Here is a 23,854-nt window from a genome sequence, read left to right on the forward strand (position 1 = left end):
AATTCTACTTTGTCATACGTGCAGAGGTTTAAAAAAAACCTTAACACAGTACTCAACATCCTGTAACGGGTTGCTGCAGTTAAATTGATGAGTTTTGTGATACTAGTACATTATAATTATGTCACAAGTTAAACTAGTTAAGAGCTATCTTTCTATAGTTAGAACGAAAAAACCTATTCTGTTTGCAAACATAAACAGGTGTTTGTCCGTCCGGTCCTCCCTCTCTCTGTCTGTCTGTTTCCGTCCGTCCGTCCGGTCCTCTCTCTCTCTCTCTCTCTCTCTCTCTCTCTCTCTCTCTCTCTCTCTCTCTCTCTCTCTCTCTCTCTCTCTCTCTCTCTCATATACAAGGACAAGTATGTATGCCATTGACAGATATGGACTTAAATTTAAAAGAAAGCTCGACGCCGTTAATTGATATTCCTTTTTTCCGAGAAAAAGCTTTTAAGGCGAAACAATAGAATTCCTCACATCTCTTAAAAGAAAATCTATATGATATGATAAAATTAAAGGTAACCAAGAGCATGCAGTTAAAATTGATATGCACAGATGAAAGTTGAACGGACCGAGAAAACTCTGTACAAGGTCAAATAGAGGGGAATCCAACATGCAACTACATATTAAATATACACGTATATTCGTTTCATTTTATCGCATTCCATCTTTTCCAACTCATGAACTGGCCAATTCTCAGAATTGCAAATCTCAATTGTTGCTGAAAAAAGCCATCCTAATATCATGAACTATAAATCGATCGTACATGATTCCATGGAAGTTCATGCAAAATTCCAAAGTTTTGCCTTATACAGATTTGCTATCGGATAGGCTATGGGGACATAGCATTCTCCAATATCTTGGGTAGAATGTAAAAATTTTCCCCTATGGTCGATACACTTCGAATGGCATTAGCGGGGATCAAGTCGCCGTCAATTTTTGTTTGACATGCAATAAATCAGCCTATCCTATACCCCTCACGTAATATTTTATGTGTCCCCGCGAGGGGTCGCTTTCAAGAGGGGAGACAGCAGGGAGCGTGTTGTCTCTGATATGTTATTAAATCCTTGTAAAGATTGTGGGACACATTGAAATCAAAACACTCCGCCCACACGAGTCAAAGTTGGAGGGGTTTTTTTTTTGTAGATAAAAAATGTGCTAAATCATGAAATATATATGCTGTAACACTTTCGTAAAATACTAAGATGTGGTATTAAAAATCTCATCTACATTTTAAACACTTTTCTTTTACAACATACATACATGTATATGATGAACAAAAAGGCGATGTTAGTCAAATGTCCAGTTGCAGTGAAATTGCATAAGCATTCTTTTTGTTCTAATTTTAAAGGCGTAAACCAGTAATATTTTACTTAAAATTTATATTGCAGAAATAATCATTTCAACGTAAGCAAAATAATAGCATCAAAAATCTTGTTTCATGGAAGCCATCAATTCAAATTACCAACATATTACCATTGCTATATACGGATATGCAATAAAAACGTTCCTGAGTATTTAAAATGATTTAAGAAAATATCAATACAATAGATTTTCCTTTCCATTTTAGACTATGTTTGTTGACCTCGATGCCAATATGGACTGCGAGGTGACACTCGAGGAATACATGAACGAAATGGCAAAGAAGGACGCCAAATCAAGAACGTGAGTTTCTTACCATCAATTCTTTATTTCGTATAGGTCACAATGAGAGCGCTAATAACAGCAGGACCCTAGAGGAATAAGTTACCAGATATGTGTACAACAAAAATAGATGTACAAAAAACTTGGGAAATCGGCTAGCAGTCTTTATCTTTAGATTGAAAGCAAGGGGTCCATTTTTCTCTGTAAATTAAACCTTTGTTTGCTAAGGTGGTATACGTACAGGTCAAAAGACCCAGAAACCTGTAATCGGGGTTTTATACTTATTACCCTTACATGGTCCCAATGTACGCGGTTCTAGAGCCACGCCTATATTCGTATTTTAATGAGACATGATTTCCCTCGGCCATGCTACGTTATCGGGAGACATTTAGGTCGTTGTTTACTTGCGTTGTTTAAAGGTAGATCAACATCAATCGTTTCTATATCCTCCTTTTGACCACAAACGTCTTTTTCGGGGGTGGGATGGGGTGGTCACTTCCGGTAGATTTTAAATTAATTACCGACCCCCATGGGAAAGAATGCCTCTTGAAAAAATCGCGTTTTCTCTTTTTCTTGAGAATGAAATATCATAACGATGATTGAAAAATTTGAATGGTGTTTAGTTGTCCTCATTTCTACCTTTCATTAAACAAAAAGTTCATAAGAAATGCAGATAATTTTTTCACTGGAAAAAGAAAATGAGCAATATAAAATCATTGGTGACTTTTACTTTTGCCAAAGCATCTTGGCTGAAAACTACAGATAGCGTGGAAGAAAAACTTTTATCTCAAAAGATCTGTTTTTTCTCCCATTTTATGTGTTTCTTGATATTCACTATCTAATTTCACCCTTGATATTTATGTACACAGGGAGGCTGAAATGTTGGACATCTTCAGAAAATTTGACAGAAACAAAGATGGCTACGTCACGCGGGAAGAGTTGCAGACGACACTTGAAGAATGCAAAATGAGGCTTCTTGAAATCGACATGGACGATGTTATGAAGAAGGCGGACAGAGATGGCGACGGCAAACTATCCTTTGACGACTTCATCAAATCCTGCCGCTTCAAAAATCAATGAAAATTGTTCCGAATTTCCTATGTAATCATGAGCTAACTTGAAGAACTGCCGTTCCTCTCATTACTCAATATTCGTCAATATTTCCATGGTCAGCTTCCTATATAGCGGAAGATTGAGTGAATATGTGCGTTTTTTGGCACACGCTACGCAATTCTGTACCAGTCGTTTATGTTTTTTTATTTAAGCTCAGGACGCTCAGAGATAGACAAAATCTGTTGATGCAATATAGGATATTCGAATTTTGCATTTTAAAAGTTGTAAAGAAGAGTTTTTATGCTTGCCAATTGCTGTATCAATTTCTTTGTTACTTGAATATATTATACGTGTATTATCATTAAATTTTTATTACAAATGGTATTATTTTTCCGATTTATTGGAGTTTAACTGCGATATATCACACACAGATATATATGCTACTGTAACATTTTTTTACTGTTTTATTAAGGTACCTCAATACATCAAGACTTGTACTCTTTTAGACACTACGTCACAAGATTTAAATGCTAAAAATGTTAATTTATTGTACTTTTTTCAACTTTAAGGTGGAATAACACATCATCACGATATGGATGACCGCTGATCGAAACGACATTTTGTTTTTTTAAAAAGATTTTATAGACTTAACCATAGTGTCGGACTTGTGATTCGTACATCCCGAGTTCGAATCCCGCAGGGGCTTTTGTTGTTACTTACCGGAATAATTATTTTATTTTTATTAATTTTTTTATCTCCACACTGCAAATTTTCGCTTACTAGTAATGATTTGACATTTGTACAGTTTATTTATCATTATATCTTTCATTATCAAAAAAATTCCTGCTAATTTGAGTCACTTTTCCCAGGTGTGTTAATCAACGTTAATATCGAATAGTTTCCCATACCACCTCAAGGGCCCTCCACACACCCGAAGAAAGTTCTGCATACAAACCCATTATTCTAAATTAATTAAAGATGTGGATTTTTAGCATGTGTTAGACAATTAAATGGCCATAAATATTTTTATTTTTTTCCCTCTCCTCATGAAAAAAAAAATCCTGCGGTAATCGAACTCGGAATCTGTGGATTGGTAGACCAAAGCTAAACCGATTGTGCCACAGAGATAGACAACAATTTTTAGCGATATATTTGCATACATTGTAACCATTGTTATTTCCCACTGTAAGTCCATAAGAAGGAACTGCAATTTTATTTATATAATAGCAATTGCTCTGTCTGTATATTATGACGTCATAAAGGTGAGACGTCATATACTTTTCCATGAAACCACTATATGATACATCATGTGTTTTTCTCCAACTCCATAAAATTGATGTATTAATATTAAAACATTTCTTATAATGACATTTTGTAGGAATTACTGTTATAACGTAATAAACATATCATTGATTCTGTTAACAAATCTATGTGAATTAAAAAAATACATTACCGTCTGAATGTTTATTTTTGATGCAATAGCTAAATGTCAAACTCTGGGCTAATACAGGGTATTTGCAAGTAGTAAAATTCAAATATAAGTAATAAACAACGATTATTTAGTGAACATGGCGTTATGAATAGCAACTGCCCTGTTGGCATATTTTCCATGATGCGCTAGCGCGCATCATGGAATATGCCAGCAGAGCAATTGCTATTCACAACGCCATGTTTACTAAATAACGTTGCTTATTTCTTAGATAAACTGTTCCACATTGCGTTAAAATCGCCATGCTGTGACGCACTGTCAAAAAAAGTTATAGTCATGGGATGTCGAGGATCCTAAAGTAACGAATTCTAAGTAACACCGTCTTTAATACATTTGTAGGGATATCTTTCTTTTATTCAATCATGTGATGAGGATGGTCTTTATATTTGTAAGGACATGCATTGCTCACTTTTTTAAAAACAAACATACAGAAAAAAGAATTCCCCCTCCCCCATCTTCAAATCCCCCCCCCCCCCCCGACTGTTAACAATTTAAAGTATCATGACTGCGAAGCACTGCTGATTTCAAAGATTGTTGAGGTTAGTTTTTAAAAAATGTTTCTGTTTATCGAGACTTAAGCTTGGAGTTATTAGCTAGCTGTTTTTACTTTCAAAATTGATGCTACGCGCCAGTACATTTGGTCGAAAGAATGCTACATGTATACACAGTGAATTGTTTGACCGCTTTACAAGTCGGGCACGTAGCATTGGGCGGGGGCTACTACGTTTTTCTGGCTGCAAACATTTTCTTTTAAAAATTTACGTTTAGAAAATTAAATTATCATGAATCTCGCCCCCTACTTTATTCGAATTATGCGACAAAAGGCTAAGCATAGTTTCATAGTAATTATTTTATTGTTTTAACTTTAGAATTTTAGGACAAATAAGTAAACACCTTCAAGTGCGCGGAGTAGAAGCAAGAGTTACCGTTCCTTTACTTCTCGGCCATATATATAACGTACATGAATACGTGAGCGATTTATGGTTTATGTATATTTCCTGCTTTGCTTGTTAGCTTCTTTATCCATTGGAATACTTCTTTTTTGTTGCAAGAATGCATGTATTGAATTTAATCGTTCTGTAAAAATTGTTTTAGCCCTGTTGCAGTACTTATCAGACAAATTTGCAAGTTCTGTTAATTTCTGTAACCTTAGATCTAATTCAAATTGATTTGCTAGACTAATCATTACGTTAAAATTTTCATTCATGACATCTAATGGGAAAACGCATTTTTTTTTCATTTCGATATACACGTAAGATGTAAATGGCAAACTGGAACCATCAATACTATTAGTCCCAGTAACATTACGTCGTTTTTCAATGTGTTGGGGGAGGGGGTAAAATTATCCGAAATCTTGACAAGCCACCCCCCCCCCCCAAAAAAAAAAACAAACAAAAAAAACAAAAAAACACCACCTCAAGCCTAAAAACTTCTACTCGATTGTTAATTTTATCTAGTTTACTACAGTTTTTGATATGTTATTCTAAAAAGTGGGGTTGGGGTTGGGGATGGGGACTTCTTCAAAATTAGGGGCAGAACTGTAGCTCCGCGGAAAATTCGGGTTGACGGACCGCGGAAAAAATGTATATTTATTGCGCACAAAAGAGTTGCAATAAATATACAATTTTTGTAAGGACGGAACTGTAGCTCAACGGTCCGTCCCCCCCCCCCCCCCGCCACCCCGGTACACTAGCTACAGTTCTGTATAGATTTAATTTTCTACAAGAAAACATGTTTGCTGCGCGAGTAAAAGTGGGGGAAGGGGTGCTACGTTCCTGAAATTTATAAGTACAAATATATTGCAATGAAATGCAGACAAACCTGAAAGAAATTAATGGCACCCATTTCCACGTTAACCGCTATGTGTGTATGTTATAAATTATGTCTACATGTTACCCTGGGGCCAACACCCGCTTGATATGTATTGTAATAATACACAATAAATGTTGCTTTTTCATAGCATGTCGAGGTTATTCCACGTGAAAATTGATGCTGTGTTAATTCATTTCATTTTATATATCATTTACAGACGACTTTATATTGACGCACATAAATTATTTAAGGAATACATGTACAATGTACACTGTACTAGTGTTTAAGGAATCAGTCTTTTAGTATCATGAAGGGATCAAATAAGGCCGGGGGTTATTAAATCCAATAAAGCCCGAATATTTAGCAATTGAAGAATTAAAAAAATTATTGGACCACACATTACAAAATCGATACATATCGTATCCAAGACTTAGTCTTTCATTTGTACGACTTAGTCCTTCGTACAACTCGGTTGATGCCGTTTGTACGACTTATTATTTCGTAATATAACGACTTTAAGGTAATTCACTACACCTTCACGTATACTTTTAGACACTACGTCACAAGATGGCGATTTAAATGTTTTGTTAAACTGTTTATATCGTTCGATTGGGTTGTATATCGTCGTAGCTCAGTGGTTAAAGTATTGGGCTTCTGAACCGCAGATACCTGGAGCTTTTGTTCATGTTAACTTAATTAAATTTTTGAAAAAATATTCCACGGTGTAGTGAGCCACCTTAAAGTACTATGCGATCTAGTATTTCAAACGTACTGCTTAGTACAAAAAATAATGAAATTTGAAATGCAATACAACAATACGCGCATTAAAAATTTGATGTGAAAAAAACTTTATTTTGAATGGCGTAATAAAGATCGTTTTGTATGGACATTTCGTTTTGTCCTGATGTAATAATAAAGTCTTAAAAATGTTGTTAATATGCGGTTAATACATGTCAAGAGTGACTTTATTAAATACACGTGCATCTTGCATTGCCTGTCATTGCTTAATTACTTTTGTATTATTTTTTTCGCCCTTTTTAATTCGAACTTCATTTCAATTGCCCACAATTCATACGCGGATCTAAAAAAAATTAAAGGGGGAGGGGTGAGGGGTCCAGAACCACCCCCCCCCCCTGGAAAATTAAATGAATCAAACTCACATAGCAAAAACTCCGTAAATATGCCCCCTCCCCGGAAAACAAAAGTATCCCTGGAAATTTTTTTCGGATCCGCGTAAGAAATGATACATGTAACGTGTGCCCGGAGAAAACCAACGTGTCCAAGCGCGGGCGACCGCCATACCCTATCACATTTAGTAACTGTCGATCACGGGGATCGAACTCGGGTCGCAGCGGATGATAAGCGAGTCCATTGTCCACTACGTTCCCTGGACACCTAACATGTTGCTGTCATTGGTTGGGACTTACCTACACTGACAACATAAGCTGGCTGATGTATGACAGCTCATTGAAATAGTTATGTTTTTATACGTTCAAATAAATGCGCACGCCTCGAAAGGTTTTCGTCAAATTATTGCGCTAATCCGCCTTAACACGTGATGACGAATTACCAGGACATCCTACACCAAGTTAATTAATTAATTAATTGATTAATTAATCTGCCACACGTCGTTTCCGAGCAAATTTATAGCTTAGGAGTCAATATCACATACATGTATACACTTATTTTTATAGAAGTCAATTGCTGTTCAACTTCCTTTAATAAGAAACCTTATTCAATACTACATACATCTACATGATACCATCATGATAAAAGCATCACATCACTTAGAAATACCTTTACATGTATACCCCCATCCCCCAAATCTGATTTCATAAAAAGCAGTAGTTTGATATCTTCTACCTTATATTAGAAACTTGTGGCAATTTCCTTTGGTCGTTTCTCACACATATTTGAAAACAATTGTTGTGTAACATATTCACCAATCACGGGAAATCACTTCCATTTCAACTCATCAACTTGGGATGACACATATATTTTTAGTTAAAAATTTTAATTCGGAATCTTGTATCATGAAATATGACTCAATTTCAGTTGTTATCGATTGAGGACAGCGGTAATCATAATTTTATCAATAATTTGAATTAGTATTCATTATAGATAAAATTGATATGATACATTCTAATAACGTGCTTTCAGCAGCTTCGCCTGACCTTGGCAGAAGATTAAGGATATGTGGAAGTTTGTCTGTGCGCATGAGTACATAACAATGAATTTTTTTTCTTTTTTTTTTGAACTTTTAAAATGTGTCTACAATATTAATTTCCGTGCTCCGCCTAATGCTGCATGTACGTACCTGTGTATAATACACTGATTGGGAGAAATTCTAAGATAAAGAATATGTTACATTAAAAGTTTAAAATTTATCAATTTAAACTTAACTAAAACTGTTATAGTGAAGTTTAAATTGATAAATTTTAAACTTTTAATGTAACAAACATATATTATACTAATAACTCCATCGGACGGCGGAAAACATTATCTTAGATGAGTACACAGAGTTTTATATTTTCTGATCTGACCACATAACAGTTACATAAAATTACCTTATGTGATTTCAGTTTTTATAAATATAATCGTGTTTTCATTTCAATAATTTCAATAAAATGAAAAAAAAATCCTAACAGAAACATTGTAAACTGAGAGAAATAACCCATTTTATGTCTCTTGTTTTAACAGAATTCATTGTACATTAAAATATAGCTTTGTATTGCAGTCTAGCTTACATCCATAAAAACAATAATCAATAAAGTCTATATTACACGTGCTTCCGTTTATATATATTTCTAATCGCAAACCTATTAACAATATCTACTTATTAATAACAATATCACAAAGTCTTCTATAACGATTTTGAGTCCGGAATCTCTTGCATTATAAACTTACCAAAACAACCGTTGGATTACAAATATCCATACAAATGATATACAAATCAAAGCAAATCAACACACAATTTTCTGTACACAATTTTCCCGAACATCATTTTGCTGTTGGCTTTTTCTTTAATGTTTTTAACACTCTTGTTTGCTTTGACAGCTGAGACCGGAAGTCTTCCAACGCATTTTTTCCATCTTCCGATTGTCGTAAAATTTCGTCGAAAATTTCCCGCTGCTGTTGGGCTTGTTCTTGGACCTCTTGGAAAAGAAGGCTCTGTGTCTGAGCTATTTCTAGAAGCAGGGATTTCTCTCTTTGAAAATGGTACATACTGTCTCGAAGAAGATCAGGGTCTGTTTTGATTTTCATTTGGTCTTCCATTTTCTTGACAGTGGTGAGGAGAGTGTCGATTTTCGCCGACAAATCGAAAACAATGCCATGGTCTTCATCAACATTTGCACCAATTAATTTGCAAACAGAAAGTTCAAATGCAGCCACAAGGAGAATAATTGAAGAAAGCGTCCTCATAGTTCAAAATTTGTTTGCGGAGAGAGAGAGAGAGTTAATATTCGCTTTCGATGTAAATACGATGGAAGTGAAGAATTCTATATCGGAAACGTTTAAACCAATCTTGGCACCGAAAAGATTTGTTTTTATTTTTTTCTGGTATCAATGTTTTTCGCTCAGTTGAAGGACAAGGTGAACGGACAAGCATATGATAACATAAAGCCAATGTCTTGACCGGGGTAATTTCCTCCTGCGATAGGAGAACTTCTAAGAAAAACACATTCCTGATAAAACATCATGATATCTGGCTATTTAGAAAGTAACAAGTCTGATGCCTACGAGATAAAGCTTTCCCCGCCAATAATTGGCAGAAAGAGATGTCATGTGCCATTCATCGGCCGATAAACTGCATCAATGATATGTTCATCGATAACTTATACATGGTCTTTCAGTGACGCTTAATTTCAACGTAAATTACCTTTTCCAATTGTTGCATTTAAAGTTTAAAGTCAAAGATTTGTAAACTTAACTACAACAATCTAAATTGTTATAGATAGTTTTAAACTCTCTTAACCTTAAAACGTGTCATGAATGTAATAATAGAACAAGTACGTATTGAGTAACTACATATACGGCCAACGTTTACTCGATCTGGTTTATACTTAATTTTAAATTTAAGATGGTTTTGAATTTCCATTTGCAGTTTCATATAGACCTTAATTCCATACATCTAGAATTTTTCATAAAAAGAATGCTTACAGTTTAAAATAAAATAAAAATGATATATTGGCATAGTTAGAGTGGAATAACACATCGTCACAAAATGGCTGACCTCTGATCGAAACGACATCTTGTATGATTAAAAGGATTTTCTCGACGGCGAAATATATATCAACATACTTTTTAGCCGAATGGATAAGGAGTCGGGCTTGTGATCCGTACATCCCGAGTTTGAATCCCGTATGGACTCTTTTTATTTTACGTTACTTACTGAATCTAATTTTTTAGATATTCATTTTTCATGCCCAATATGCAAAATTTTTCGCTTATTTGACATATGTACAGTTTATTTATCATTACATCTTTCAAATAATTAACTGTTTATTTGAGTGACTTTTTTAAATTTCCAGGTGTGTTATTCCACTTTAATTAACGTAGAACTTGGACTTTGTCAACTTTAGATAGAAGCGGACAAAACTGCCGTAAAGTCATTAGGGGCGGCTTGTACAACTCGGGTAAACACACCGGAGTCATTAATTCAATACAATGCATAGTTATTACAGCTTCTGCCGCTTATGCCACTAAGTGAGTTATAAATTTTCATGACTCAAAAACAATTAAAAGGGTTCAACGGGGAATTATTCTATGGAAACTATAGAGTGCAGTGTCTTTGGCCTCTGATATGAATTCTTGTGTCACATACACAACTCGCAACAATTGAATTAATGGCGAAACAAAAAAAACCCCAGTTACATGCAGTTTTATCCTTGAACCTGGGCTTTAAAAAACAAACACATTTATTAATTTCATGCTATGAGCTATCATAATTATAACAGGTTTGCATAAAAACAAATGTTTAATATAAATGAGAACAAAACCACAATCTTGTCTCGGTTTTGTATTTCTTAACACATGGGCTTATCATAAAAGTAATACTATTGCCGTTTTAAAGAAAACATCAAAATAAATCATTAAAAAACATATTAATATGTAGAAAGAAAATCATCTTTCCAATACCAAATGATAATTTGAAAAATTAAAAATTACATTATACTTACACGTCCTCAACTCCCCCCTCCCCTTCGCCCAAAATACAGAAATTATATTTTCATGCAGTTCACTTTAGCATTTAGGTAAAATTCATAAGTTCACATTAAACAAATGATTATCGTTTTGATTGATAACAGAAAAAACAAACATTTTGGTGGGTTTTCTTTTCAAAAAATATACAAAAAAAAAAACCTACTCCAGATTCGGCAAGCTAAGTAAACTTTGACTCCTTTTTTGATAAAGCAAAACTAAATTGAATGAAAACAAGATAGAACTGAACAAGAGCAAATTTTACGAATATTTTCAAGACTTGACAGATATATAGGTGTTTAACAATAAAAAAAGAGAAGAAAGAAATCATTTTAAAAGCAAACTTCAAACATTTATTATTAAAAGTAAAGTATATTTAAAAAAAAAAAGACATTTTTCGTAAAGAGCCGTACGTTTACTACTACAGTGTAGTAAAAAACAAGCCAAGTATTTCTTCGATTAAAATAAAAAAGAAGAAAGAAAATAATTATTTGGTAGGAGTATTTATAAATAAAAATTTGTCAAACAATACAAATATTTTAATGATTTTCTCGCGACAAAAACGTTTTATATGATTGTATCAATATCACATGTACATGAGTGATCATTTAAGAGACTAAAAAAATTATGGTCGAGTAAGCGTCTTGAACTTTGAACCCGATGTGGTATTTTGAACTTTGAACCCGATGTGGTACATGTATTCACATTGCACAGGAAATTAAAGAAGAAGAAGGTAAAAATTATAACAGATACTGGTCATTTATCAATGGAGAGTCAGGACAAATTCCACGTCAGTTTTTGTGGCTGCGACTGTAGCCCGAGTCATTTAGATTTTAGTTGATGAGTGGATGGTATCCATTGCTGCATTATGTTTGAATCTGAATCTGAATTCTAGTTTTTTCTTCAGAGCAATGACAACACAGGTAGCATTTCTTTTAGTTAATTAATTATAAGATTAATTCAACAGTTTGCAGATAAAAGATGAAAAAAAAATTGACTTACTACCTTTTACATTAGAATCTTTTGAAGAGGAAAAATCGATTAACAAAAAAAATTGAATTGCTACCTTTTTTCATTGTTTTATTCAGTTTAGAATTTTTTGAATGAAAAAAATTCGAATGGTATAGTTTTGTATTATAGGTCATATGTTGCAAATATTATTCTGAGGAAAAAGAAAGAAGGATATTTTCATTTCCCCAAAACTGCATATAAAGATTCGAAGCTTAATGGGTAAGTATTGATTTACAAGTTCTAATATTAATATCTCTTTTCTCTATTTCAAAAACATACCAACCAGTGACATGTTTAATGAAGTGTATTTGTTTACATAAAAAAGTAATTTGATTCAAACCCACAGTAGAAATTTCTTTGATAAATTCATCTTTGATTTTTTTGTCATAGATTTATATATGTCCTGGGTAAAACTACACTGTTACAAATCGTAGTTTAAAGCAAAATCGTTAAACAGTTTCATCCACTTATTCAAGTAAATAACTCAAAACTCAAAAGTGGAACGCCATTTATCATAAACTACTATATACTAGATATATATCTGCTTATACCTGTATACATTTGCTAATTAATCAATGTTTACAACACTTTATTTTATGTAGAAGCAACCTTTAGATAATTTTCAACATACTTTATATCATGTATAAAAATAATGAATAAGGATTAGATATATTGTTTTATATACAAAAATATTGATATTTATATTGACAAGGTATTGAGACGTAATCATCATTATTTAAAGTTTTGAAAATGCATTTAAAACACTGAATTCAAACATATTGACACCTTCACAAATTGTAACAATTATAACGATAATATTCATGAACATTTTGGCTTTACGTGTTTTTTTTTCGTATATGTAGGCAAGTTAAACTATTACAAATGATGCGGTTTTAGCCATATACACGGTGACCTAAAGACCTAGCTGTATAGGTGACATATGTGTTAGTGGTAATAATATAAATCTTGAAATCAACACAGAAGTGGAACATGACGTCAGGCAAACTAAAAAAAATCCCACTTAGATATAAATTCATTGGCAAATGTTCGCATAGACATGCTCGTTTTTCCCCCATTTGAATGGAAACGTTAACTGACACTTTTGATTTTCGCAGGTGCCTGTTTAGCCGGAGAAAGGTTCCAAATAGACATGCCTTATATACATGTCAAAGGTAATACCAATAAATAAAAAAAAAACCCAATCGCATCTTTGACTCAACAAATCATTACATGTAAGCCCTGTTTTAGCATATGAAACCATTTTAGATGTGTTTTTTTTAAAGCCACTTTGTAAAGAAGACTGTATGATCAATGCCATATTTAGACTATCGATCTCTGAACTCTGTATAAAGATATAGAAAAAAAAATCAAATTTTAAAAACTGAAATATCTGGATTTTTTCTTGGCTAATTAGAACCATTTTTACAAGAGCTTGGACTTCAGGTAGTTGTGTCAAACGGCAAAGTGACGAAGGCCTGTATTTTTCATTGTAGGCCACTCGGCCGTGGCTCTTTGAAATCAACAGGATTTGTCTGGCTTTTGAGCGAAGACTACGCAATCGGTGTATATGTCGCTTGAAACCAGCGTCATTTTAACTTATTTTGATGCAAGAAATAGATTATTACATCCTACTGAAAGTCCAAGATCTTGTTTAAATGGTTCTAATAGTCTAAATTTTAAAAAGCATAATATTGAAAAATTTTACTAGTAGATTTGATGGCTAATCTGATTACTACCTAGGCTTTCTAAAGGGTTTACTCATTTTTTTTTCGATTTCGATTTATAATAATTGTGAGATCAGTCAATCTGAACTTTTCATTAGTTTCTAATCATAATTCCTATAAATGATTAAGTGAAACAGGTAAATGCGTTTTATTAAGATCAGTTCATGTTTCTAAAATTTTTATGAAATAATATGCCAAGTATTACAAAATAAGAGGAAGAAATAAATATTATCTAAAACTTTACTGTTATAAGCATAACAATTCATAAAAACATTCTTATTTAATATCTACACCGTCTTTAAACTACAGAGAAAATATGGATATTAAGTTTTATCTTCTGTATATTAACAATAATAAAAGAAAAGAAAAACTCTCCAAGACGAGTTAAAAAAAAAGCCATGTAAGATCATGCAAGCCATTTGATATCTATAGTTTTCAAACCTTATTCATATTTGTGTCGCCAGTGTAATTTTTGCACATATATTTCCTACGACATTGACTCAAGAGAAACAAGTGAATATTCTCAACGTAAAATAAAAGAAGCGTGTATGGTGAATACATGATCGACTGTAAAAAGCATGATTGACCTGTTGACTTTATAACTTTATGCAATATGTACGTTACAAAATGATGCAGACAGATAGGCATGTAGCATCAGGTGTAGGGGGGGGGGGGGACTGGGGACTGCCCCCCCCCATCCTAATTCTTTTGGCAACAGACATTTTCTTTAAATTTACATACAAGAAGTTGAATATGCCCCCACTCTTTTATGGGAGCATGTACATGTAATAAATGGAAGTGAAAGTAGAAATGCTTCGAACCTGTTTTTTTTTAATTGGCCTGTCACGATTTTATTTTGGATGAACCTACCCCCTTTCAAAAGATGGATGCTACGTGCCAGAGAGAGAGAGAGAGAGAGAGAGAGAGAGAGAGAGAGAGAGAGAGAGAGAAAATAGTAAATTCTATAATAATGATTGTGTTGAATCGTGAAAAAAAACTATTAAACTGTATAGCACAACAATTGCGAAACGAGTCAAGAAAATGATAATTAAAAAATTGATACTTTCAAAGTCCATATATATTAAGCTTAATTGCATAAAAGTGTTAAAATGTAAAGATTTCAAAACCTCATGAGAATGCATAGCACAAACTGTTATATATAGCCACACTATTTTCCTTCAGAATCATACGTAGACTTATCCAATCAAGAGGATATCTGCAATTACTACGAAATCGTACAGGATGACGATCTTCGAGAAATCTACCAAGAACAGAAGAAAGATGTACCTGCGAGACACCGTATCCATCATCTACGAAATCAGCAAACGTATGAAAAAAGTGACCAATGTTATGTTTCAAAGAACGCCCGAAGTGCATATAAAAGTATAAACAAAAGCAGTGATAAACTCAAAGAAGAAACGTACATTCAAAATGTGGAAACAGGAAGACAACAAACCTTTGTTGAAAACGACAAATCCGAAATGGTTGATAGAGAGAATCCAGAAGGTATTTTTAGCGATTAATATAAGTAAAATGCTTAATTTTATTGTTTTTTTAACCCTAAGAGATAAGCCTCAGTTTGAGAGAGAACTTTTACCAATAAGACATACATGTAAGTCTCAATATGAAAGAGAAGTTTTACCAATAAGACCTCAATTTCAAAGAAAACAATAATTGTAATTAAAGACCTAAATGAGAATTGATATTAGTCATATAAAAAAAATTCCAAACCAAAAAGAGAAATCTGATAATATGATATCATTTACAGGTAACCGAATCATAGTTTAGCAATTGATGGGGTTACCAAATATTGGTATCTAAATCACTGTAGGATTTTTTCCATGTCAATTCTTAGTTTCCTGATTTTCAAGATGCCTGCATATGTGTAAAGCTGTTGAACATTTGATTTGACTATTAATGTTCATGAGATGAAATCTAAATTTTGTTATCTTTCCAGTGTTTGGTTACATAGCAGTACCATATTTATTTACAAATCAAGGTATGTATCTAATGTATTTTAAAAAAAATGATTGTTATTACACTTTTGTACTTTGCACAGTAGAAGACAATGATACAATTCAATTAAGTTTTCTTTAATACAATATATCATCTCTATACATGCATAACTGGATCATTTATTTTTAAATTATGATTTTTTTTAGTAAGCACTTCACGTAAACCAAACATTAAAAACACAAAGAATTCTCAACATATCTCAAAGAAAGCTGAATGCGGAGGAGAAAAACAAAACCAAAGAACGAGATTAAAACCACAGTACCAGTGTTCACATCAAATTCCTGTATACATCAAACCCTCCGAATCACCAGGAACTGAATTATGCAGTATGCAAAGAACAGGACCAGGTTGCGTTTTTTCTTTTGAAGCATCGAAACTACTTACACCAGTGAACTTGTCTGAATATGTTTATGCACCAACACCAAACGACATGTTTAGATTCAAAGACTGGAACAATACTTTTGTGATTGCTAGGTCATCACATAATTTTCTCAATTTCTATATAGACACTAGCAGCCAACATGAGAAAAAAGTTTATAACCAAACACAACGACATGAAAGCAGTGTGGGTTATTCATTCCTTGAAAAAGGAGATGGAATCAAATTGGAGAAAAATTCGATTCATTTTCGCGGCTTCTTATTGTACTTAAAGAACGAAAGAGTGATTGATTTACAAACCCAAAATACGACCATCTGTAAGTATTGTGGTCGTTTGGTACCCCTTTTGTGGTCCTCTCTCAAATGTGCATGAAAACTAAAGTATTGCACCCCCCCCCCCTTTCATTGTATTCCAAATTTTCCTAATGGACTTACAAAGCAACAAGGCGGATTGCAATATTTTCATTTCTGTTTATTTTCTTTTACATATTTTCAGCATTATAAAGACTTCTTAAATGAAGCTGCACAACATTATATTTACAAATATTTGTGAATTATTATATGAACTGGAAAATAAAGCTCATCACAAACAACTACCTAATGTGCATGAAATAAAGACCTTATAGGAACACTTTCCGTCAAATATACTTTTTTGCAATTGGGTACTATAGCTCAATATTCACATGCATCTTGCAGCAATCGTTCAATAAAAACAGAAATCTACAAGCGGCAGAAATGATATTAAGGACTATTTTTGCAATGCCAAAATATGAGGACATGGTGTAATAAATGTAATAATTTGCTCATCATTTTTTCTTCTTGAAATATTTTTGAAATGAAGCCCATTTATGATTGTTTCATTAAATATGTGAACATTATGTCATGGCTGTATTAATACCAAACCATTTAAAAATAAATGTATTCGATAGAAAAAATAAGAATCCTGGCAATGGATTTAAGGGGACTTGATTGTCGTGACCATCTGAAGACGGTTTTGATATTCTTTAGAAAAAGAGCCCTATGTAAAAAAAATAGTAAATTACCAGAATTTTGACGGTAAAATACTTGTATTTTTACTTTAATAAATAAATAATAGATTACTAATGAACTAAAAAAATCATATCTATGAATTTTAGGCAAATCTGATTGTTAATTTGTTGCAACCCTTCTTATTATATAATAGTGTAAAGCTCTGATATTTCGCGGCTGGTACCGGAATTCGAGTATTATTTTATTTCATAGTTTTTATCATGGAATGCTTCATGGTTTTAATGGGGCATGGTCACGATTTTTGTCAAATTTTATGTTTCTGTTTTTATTATTTACAATGCTTTAGAAATGCATTTCTAATGATCAAATGAAATTTTGGTGCCAGTCGACGAGCTTTAGGCAAGATACAGGGCTCACAATTCTTCGTCAAGTTAACAAGGCTCGTGCCCTGTTTTTGTTTACATAGGTTCAATATACCAGTAAAAATCTTTTTCAAACTGATTTGTCTATCTTCTTATTCGTTTTAAGCATAAATAAACAGCTCCTAACGATTAATACATTCATTTTTGGTCTGAACGGGAATTTTTAACTTCAACATTCAAAATGTAAACAAAGCCTTTGTTTACATAGCGAAGAATTGTAAGCTCTGTAACTCACTTATAACTGAACAAATGACACTCAAATTTTGGTTGCCTATTATTAATGCCTTACTGAAGCATTGTAAACATTAAAATCGAAAAAATACATTTTTGACCAAAATCGTGACCATGCCCCTTTAAGCCTGGCAAACACAATTTCAACCTCTGTATATGTCGAATTAATGAATTTGAAAATATAATATATCGAAGTGATTTGTTATAAAATTCACACTTTTATACTAAAAATATTGCTAATATAAAGGGAAATTGTTACATTGTTAATTTACCTCGACGTTGCAATAAAAAATAAATTTAGTTAGTAAAAGTTTTTCTTCACTGAATGTACATAAAAATTAAATCCCAATTCTTTCAAAGTGTGGGTATTGGTCATATACATTACTTGGCAGTTTTAACACAACAGAACTACCATTGAATATTATGTTCTGAATGTACCATAATCCACTGTCAAAACACAAACACAATTAATTTAAAAATATTTTATTGTTCGCTGGTTGGGCACAAATGTTATTCAATCTTAAAGCAATTTGAGCTGCAATTTTCATGCTGAATTTTTTTTACGAAAATTTTATTTCCAACTAAAATGACAAAAATAGCATGTTTTTAGAATTTCTGTTAGCCTTATTTTTGTAGGAAAAGCCGTTAAGAGGATTTAATTAAAGCTAAATTGAATTATTGTCGTCTTGTACAAAAATTGAACTGCTATATATACCTTAGAAGAGAAATCTTTCTACTGCCAAAAATTAATGATTTTTTAAAATCTTATATATGATAAAAGTTTAAGTTAAATGCAGACTTAGCATACTAGCAGGTTTTTGCAGCAAAATAAAATTATAAAAAATACAGCTCAAGGCTCTTTTCAACATAATAATTGATAACACAAAGTGATCTTCAATATCAAACTCAAAAGTAACAATAGTCAATGGTTGAAACTATGACGGTAGACATAATAAAGACAATAAAAATAATAGATATCAGTAAGTGCAAAACCGACCGGATTTGTTCAAGAATAACACATTCCTTGAGTAATCAAAAATAGAGCCATTTGAATATGGAATGATCAGATGATGAGGAAATCATACATCACTATAAAAAAGTTCTTTTCTTCAGTGCAAAAAACTAATTTAATGGATGCACTTCTGTTAGAGATAATGTAAAATGCCACTTGCACAGGAAGGAGCTTGACCTCGATAAAGTCTGCAACCTGTGAAACTAGCGAGTCACTGCCCCAGTTTTTCATCCATGTGAAGGCCAAAAAATTATTAAGTGATACTGTCTGACGAAATTGTTTATGCCCAGGTGTAAACGGACTTTCAAGGTCAATTCAGATAGGTGTACCTGTCCTTATACTACTTTTTGTTTTTGTTTAGATGTAGTTGCTTGCATAATACTCTTTTTAGATATTGCATGGGTTTAACCTTCTATTAATGTACATGTAATGGATTGCATATTCAAATCGTGTTTGTGCTTTTGATAAGAAATAAAGATTGCATTTATTATTTATTTCTCTTCTTATAATTTAATTCTACCTGTAACGCGTTTCTGGTTGGCTAAAAAAATATTTTATATCGTATAAAGAATGTTTTCTACGTCATAGTAAGACTGACGTCAGAAAACGTATCAATTCGCTAAACGTTACGTTTGTATTTTGTACAAGTTGATGTCAGTCAAATGACTGTTTTTATCTACAATTATAAGCAAAACATTAAATGATAAGCAATAAATTCAATATTTATTACTTTTATAATTATATTAAAGGCTTAAAATTTGAACAGTTTACGCTTTTTTATGAACCAATTCCAGGTTTCTGAAGCGTAAACTGCCCCAAACCATTTTATATCGCATAAAGCTAATAAATATTGGATTCACTCCTTTAATAGACTTATGTATTTATATCCTAGTAAAAAAAACCCAACCAAAAACAAACAAAGAAACAACCCCCCTCCCCCCCCCCCCAAAAAAAAAAGAAAAAGAAAAAAAACCCAAAACAAAACAAAACAAAAAAGCCAAACCGGAACAAAAACATCAACATTTTGTGCTGTTTCAAACTTTTTAGAAGAAAAAAATCGCCGACAATATATGTCATGTTTTCCTATTTCATTTGATGCTTCTTTGTTTTCTTTTTTTTAAAGTTTAAATCATAATTTTGCTTCATCGTGTGAATGTTTTTCTGAAAAAGTACATTACAGTTCATTGTTATCCTGGAGTAAATTATACGGACGTTTGTTTAATCTTCCTGTACATTCAACTTCATTAAAGGGTATCCAACGGGCAACCGTTTTTCCCATTGTGATCCCTTTTTGGTAAGTGTAACACACGTAGAATTTATTACCCAGGACCAGTTACTGAGGGTCCTAAGCTGCGCCATCTTGATGTCTCCACTCTTCGGTTTAACTAGAACTGTCACACAAATTTCCTCTGTAGTGTTCAGGACTCCCCATCCATACGCACTAAGATAATGAAGTGGGTTATTTAGGGATTTATCGTACACGTCGCAAGCTCGATCGGGATCGAGATGCAAACCGGCGTTCTTGAAGAAATTCAAAATGGCCGACGTTATTTTGTTTTTGTCGCTATTTGGTCTCTTGGTTAAGGTCCATGCGTTATAAATGTCTAATACTGACTGTGCAGTCACACCGGCTTTGGCAAGGTGTGATAAGCCAAAGTCCTGAGCAAGCAACCTTTTCAGGAGGAATTCTTTTGATGGAGTCAAGAGTAGCCAAACATCCCCTCCAGAGTCATTTGCAACAAACAGTTGAGCAGAACTTTCGCCATTACCCATTCTAAAATCTGAAAAAAAACATTTGTTCATAAATGAGTGAAATAACATCACAGTTCGAATGTATACCGATTCTTTTTAAGTGCTATTATAATAGTATTCGACAAATAACTTTAACATTCTCAGTAAACAGACTTGCATAAAACTTGTATGAAAGTTTTTTTGAAAGTTCGAAGATGCACGCTGAAATATAAAACAACAGAAATATGTGTTTATATATGTGCTGATATATTTTCTTTAAGACATTAACAAAGTTTATTGATATAATTTAGTTGGCTTTTCGTTCGATTGATAAGAATGTATCTACTTTGATTTACTTCCTCATTTAATCACATTTTCGGTGTATCTTTCATTTACTTTAGTTTGTTTTGTTTTTAAGCATACTTTATCTTGTCAATACACTGTCAGTTATGTTATCCATACAGTTTTAATCAAAACCATGAGAGGCAGTTGAATACTTGTGGTTAAATATCATTTTATTAAACTTCATTTCATATCATTACATTGTTTGTTTTACTGGCACTTGTCAGCTTCTCTCGTTTCATTATGTACGGTGAAATCTAATATGCTGATTACTTACTTGCACCCATCAACGTCTATAAAAACTTAAACAACACAAATGGCTTTTAAAACAGAGATTCAAATGCTTTTATATATCAGCCCCTCTACTCAGCAATGATCTCATCCATTATCAATATAATTATCAATAGTGATTTCGGAAATATGATTCACATATCATTAATATGGATGAGATATATTATTAATATAAAAAATAACCTGGAATATCCACATTCAGAATATGAAATGTAAAGAAAATGCAGTATTTAAAGATATTTGATAGTATTTGTAGTTAAGAAATAACACATTTTTTTTATTATGGTGCTTAGTTTTATTATCGGATGCATGCATATACACATATTCATTCATTTTATAAGCAACTAAGTCAACCAGCACAAAGAGGTATATGTTTGTCTGTTCTGGTGTACTCGTGTATAAAACTCTCAACATTATCCATAAAAAAATCACTGCGCTGGGTTTGTGCGACATCAGGTCAGCCCCACAAAAACCATCAACTTGACTTTTGTGTCGTGTCAATGAAATTTTTATTTGGAATTTTTTCCCTCTTAAAAGTGCATGTTTTCCATATATCAAGGAAAAGAGGGAGGTAGAGAGATGGTACTGCAAATGCTCTATCCATAACCATGAAAATAAATGCCTTCAACTTTATATAAAAAAATGTAATGCATTCTAACATTACCGGTACTGTAAAGAATTTTTTTTTCTTATAAATGAGTATGTGTGTCAGATAAAAAATAAAGTAGGAAAGAGATTTGTCTGCAAATGCATACATGTATATATAACCATAAATATAAATATAAATGAATCTACTTTTTATAAAAATGTTGTGCATGCCAGAGTTACTAATGCCTTTCAGGATCCGCTTGTAATTTTTCTTCTTATAAGTGCATACGTTTGTCATAAATCAAGAAGAAAGAGGGACCAGTCTACAAATGCTTTATCCATAATCATAAATATAAATGCCTTCAACTTGTAAAAATTGAGATGCATGCTAGAATTACTTTAAAATATATACTTGTAACATAAAAGAGGCATGATTGTCGCCAGTTTTCCGATCAGGTCCTTTTCTCGTATGACTTAACTATAATCTGTGCAGGCATAGATTTTAACAAAATTTAAACAAAAAATAAGTTGTATAACCCACCCTTTTTTGATGGGGCCATACTTTTTTATGTTTTTAGTAGGGGGTCAGATGCTATATTATATGTTGCCAAATATTTTGATTTTTTACAGGTTTTTTTTTCTACATCGTTGTCATTTATTTGAATAAATGGCATATTTTCATCTTCAACTATGTTATGTGTTTCTATTTTCATCAAAAAGTCTAGTGCAGTCGTCTTGCCTTTTAATAACAAAGGAACATATAATAAGTTAAAGTACAGCTGAAACCATGCTTTTTCTTTCCAAAAGAGTTTTCCTTTGTACTTCAAATGCAAGGATATGGAAAAGAATGCCCCCTCCCTTAGTTTGGATGATCTTCATACCTCCTCCCTTGCCCCCCTCACCCACATAATCTCGACCGCTTTAAGTTACTGTGCGAAACACAGTTTTCAAAATAAAATGTGATTTTTTAGAAAATTGTCATCAATTTGTATACACAGCTTAGGTGTGCCACCTCTCGGACAAAAAAATAACATTCTAACAGTTCAGATGTGTATGTGACTATTCCACTACAAATATCATTTTGGAGAAAGAAATTGATATCATATTTTGAATGTTTATTTTACTTTTGGTTTTTAATGGAACTGCTATGACGTTAAGACAACTCCATATCACGCACTGATGGAGGCAATTCAAAACCAAACATTCAAATGCTTCATATAATATATATTTATTGCATGGATAGATAACACGATTTCATTATAATCTGTACACGTCACGTTGATAGACTATGTCTTGATTTTCAACCCCTCTATTCAACGAATATCTCATCCATGTGAAAGACACACATGTTCCACACATGTACTATTTACAATGATTGTTCAAATAACAAAAGCAGTTTTTGAGATCTATAACTCATTTTGTCAATAAATTATTAAATTTATTAAATTCAACATTTATCCTATAACAGGATAATTCTTTTAATAGTTTTCTATCACATTGTACACATAAATCATGATAAATGATAATTTATAAGTTGATGTTAAAATATGTCTTATTTAGCAGGAAGGGTTGTAAAAAAAAAAACAACTAAACATCAGATTTGTCTTAAACATTGACATATTTTGATAGTTTTGGCAAACAGTTAGGCAGAAATTAAAATGCTCTAACTTTAGAAGTTTGAGCATTTTAAATATGTTTTTACAGAAGCTTGTCCACACAAGAAGGTTATTACAGCCTAAAAATGGTTCCAACTATCCAGTCCTCTTTAATAAAACACAACTGTTATTCACGAATATTCCAGAAAAATTTTCAGAATCACAAAACACTTACCAGTATTGTTAGTAGAACATCGGCGTATGCAGAGCTGTAATAAAAATCCTCAAGCACGTAACTCGGTTGTCTCTTAAATATCAATATGCAGTGTCGA

General features: G+C 32.7%; 2 protein-coding genes across 2 annotated transcripts; both read left to right on the forward strand.

The window, feature by feature from the left end:
• The first annotated feature begins 1,505 nt into the window (after positions 1–1,505).
• LOC105331481 (troponin C, slow skeletal and cardiac muscles) lies at positions 1,506–4,145 on the forward strand. The gene is made up of 2 exons (XM_011433700.4): positions 1,506–1,656; positions 2,505–4,145. Exons 1-2 carry the CDS (start codon positions 1,565–1,567, stop codon positions 2,713–2,715), a joined length of 303 nt encoding a protein of 100 aa, XP_011432002.3. The 5' UTR covers positions 1,506–1,564; the 3' UTR covers positions 2,716–4,145.
• A 7,765-nt stretch (positions 4,146–11,910) lies between these two features.
• Positions 11,911–16,916, forward strand: LOC136272285 (uncharacterized). The gene is made up of 6 exons (XM_066073641.1): positions 11,911–12,114; positions 12,332–12,421; positions 13,318–13,374; positions 15,109–15,432; positions 15,884–15,925; positions 16,089–16,916. Exons 2-6 carry the CDS (start codon positions 12,418–12,420, stop codon positions 16,691–16,693), a joined length of 1,032 nt encoding a protein of 343 aa, XP_065929713.1. The 5' UTR covers positions 11,911–12,114; positions 12,332–12,417; the 3' UTR covers positions 16,694–16,916.
• The last annotated feature ends 6,938 nt before the right edge of the window (positions 16,917–23,854 follow it).

This window comes from Magallana gigas, chromosome 10 (genome assembly GCF_963853765.1).
Source record: "Magallana gigas chromosome 10, xbMagGiga1.1, whole genome shotgun sequence".
Taxonomy (NCBI): domain Eukaryota; kingdom Metazoa; phylum Mollusca; class Bivalvia; order Ostreida; family Ostreidae; genus Magallana; species Magallana gigas.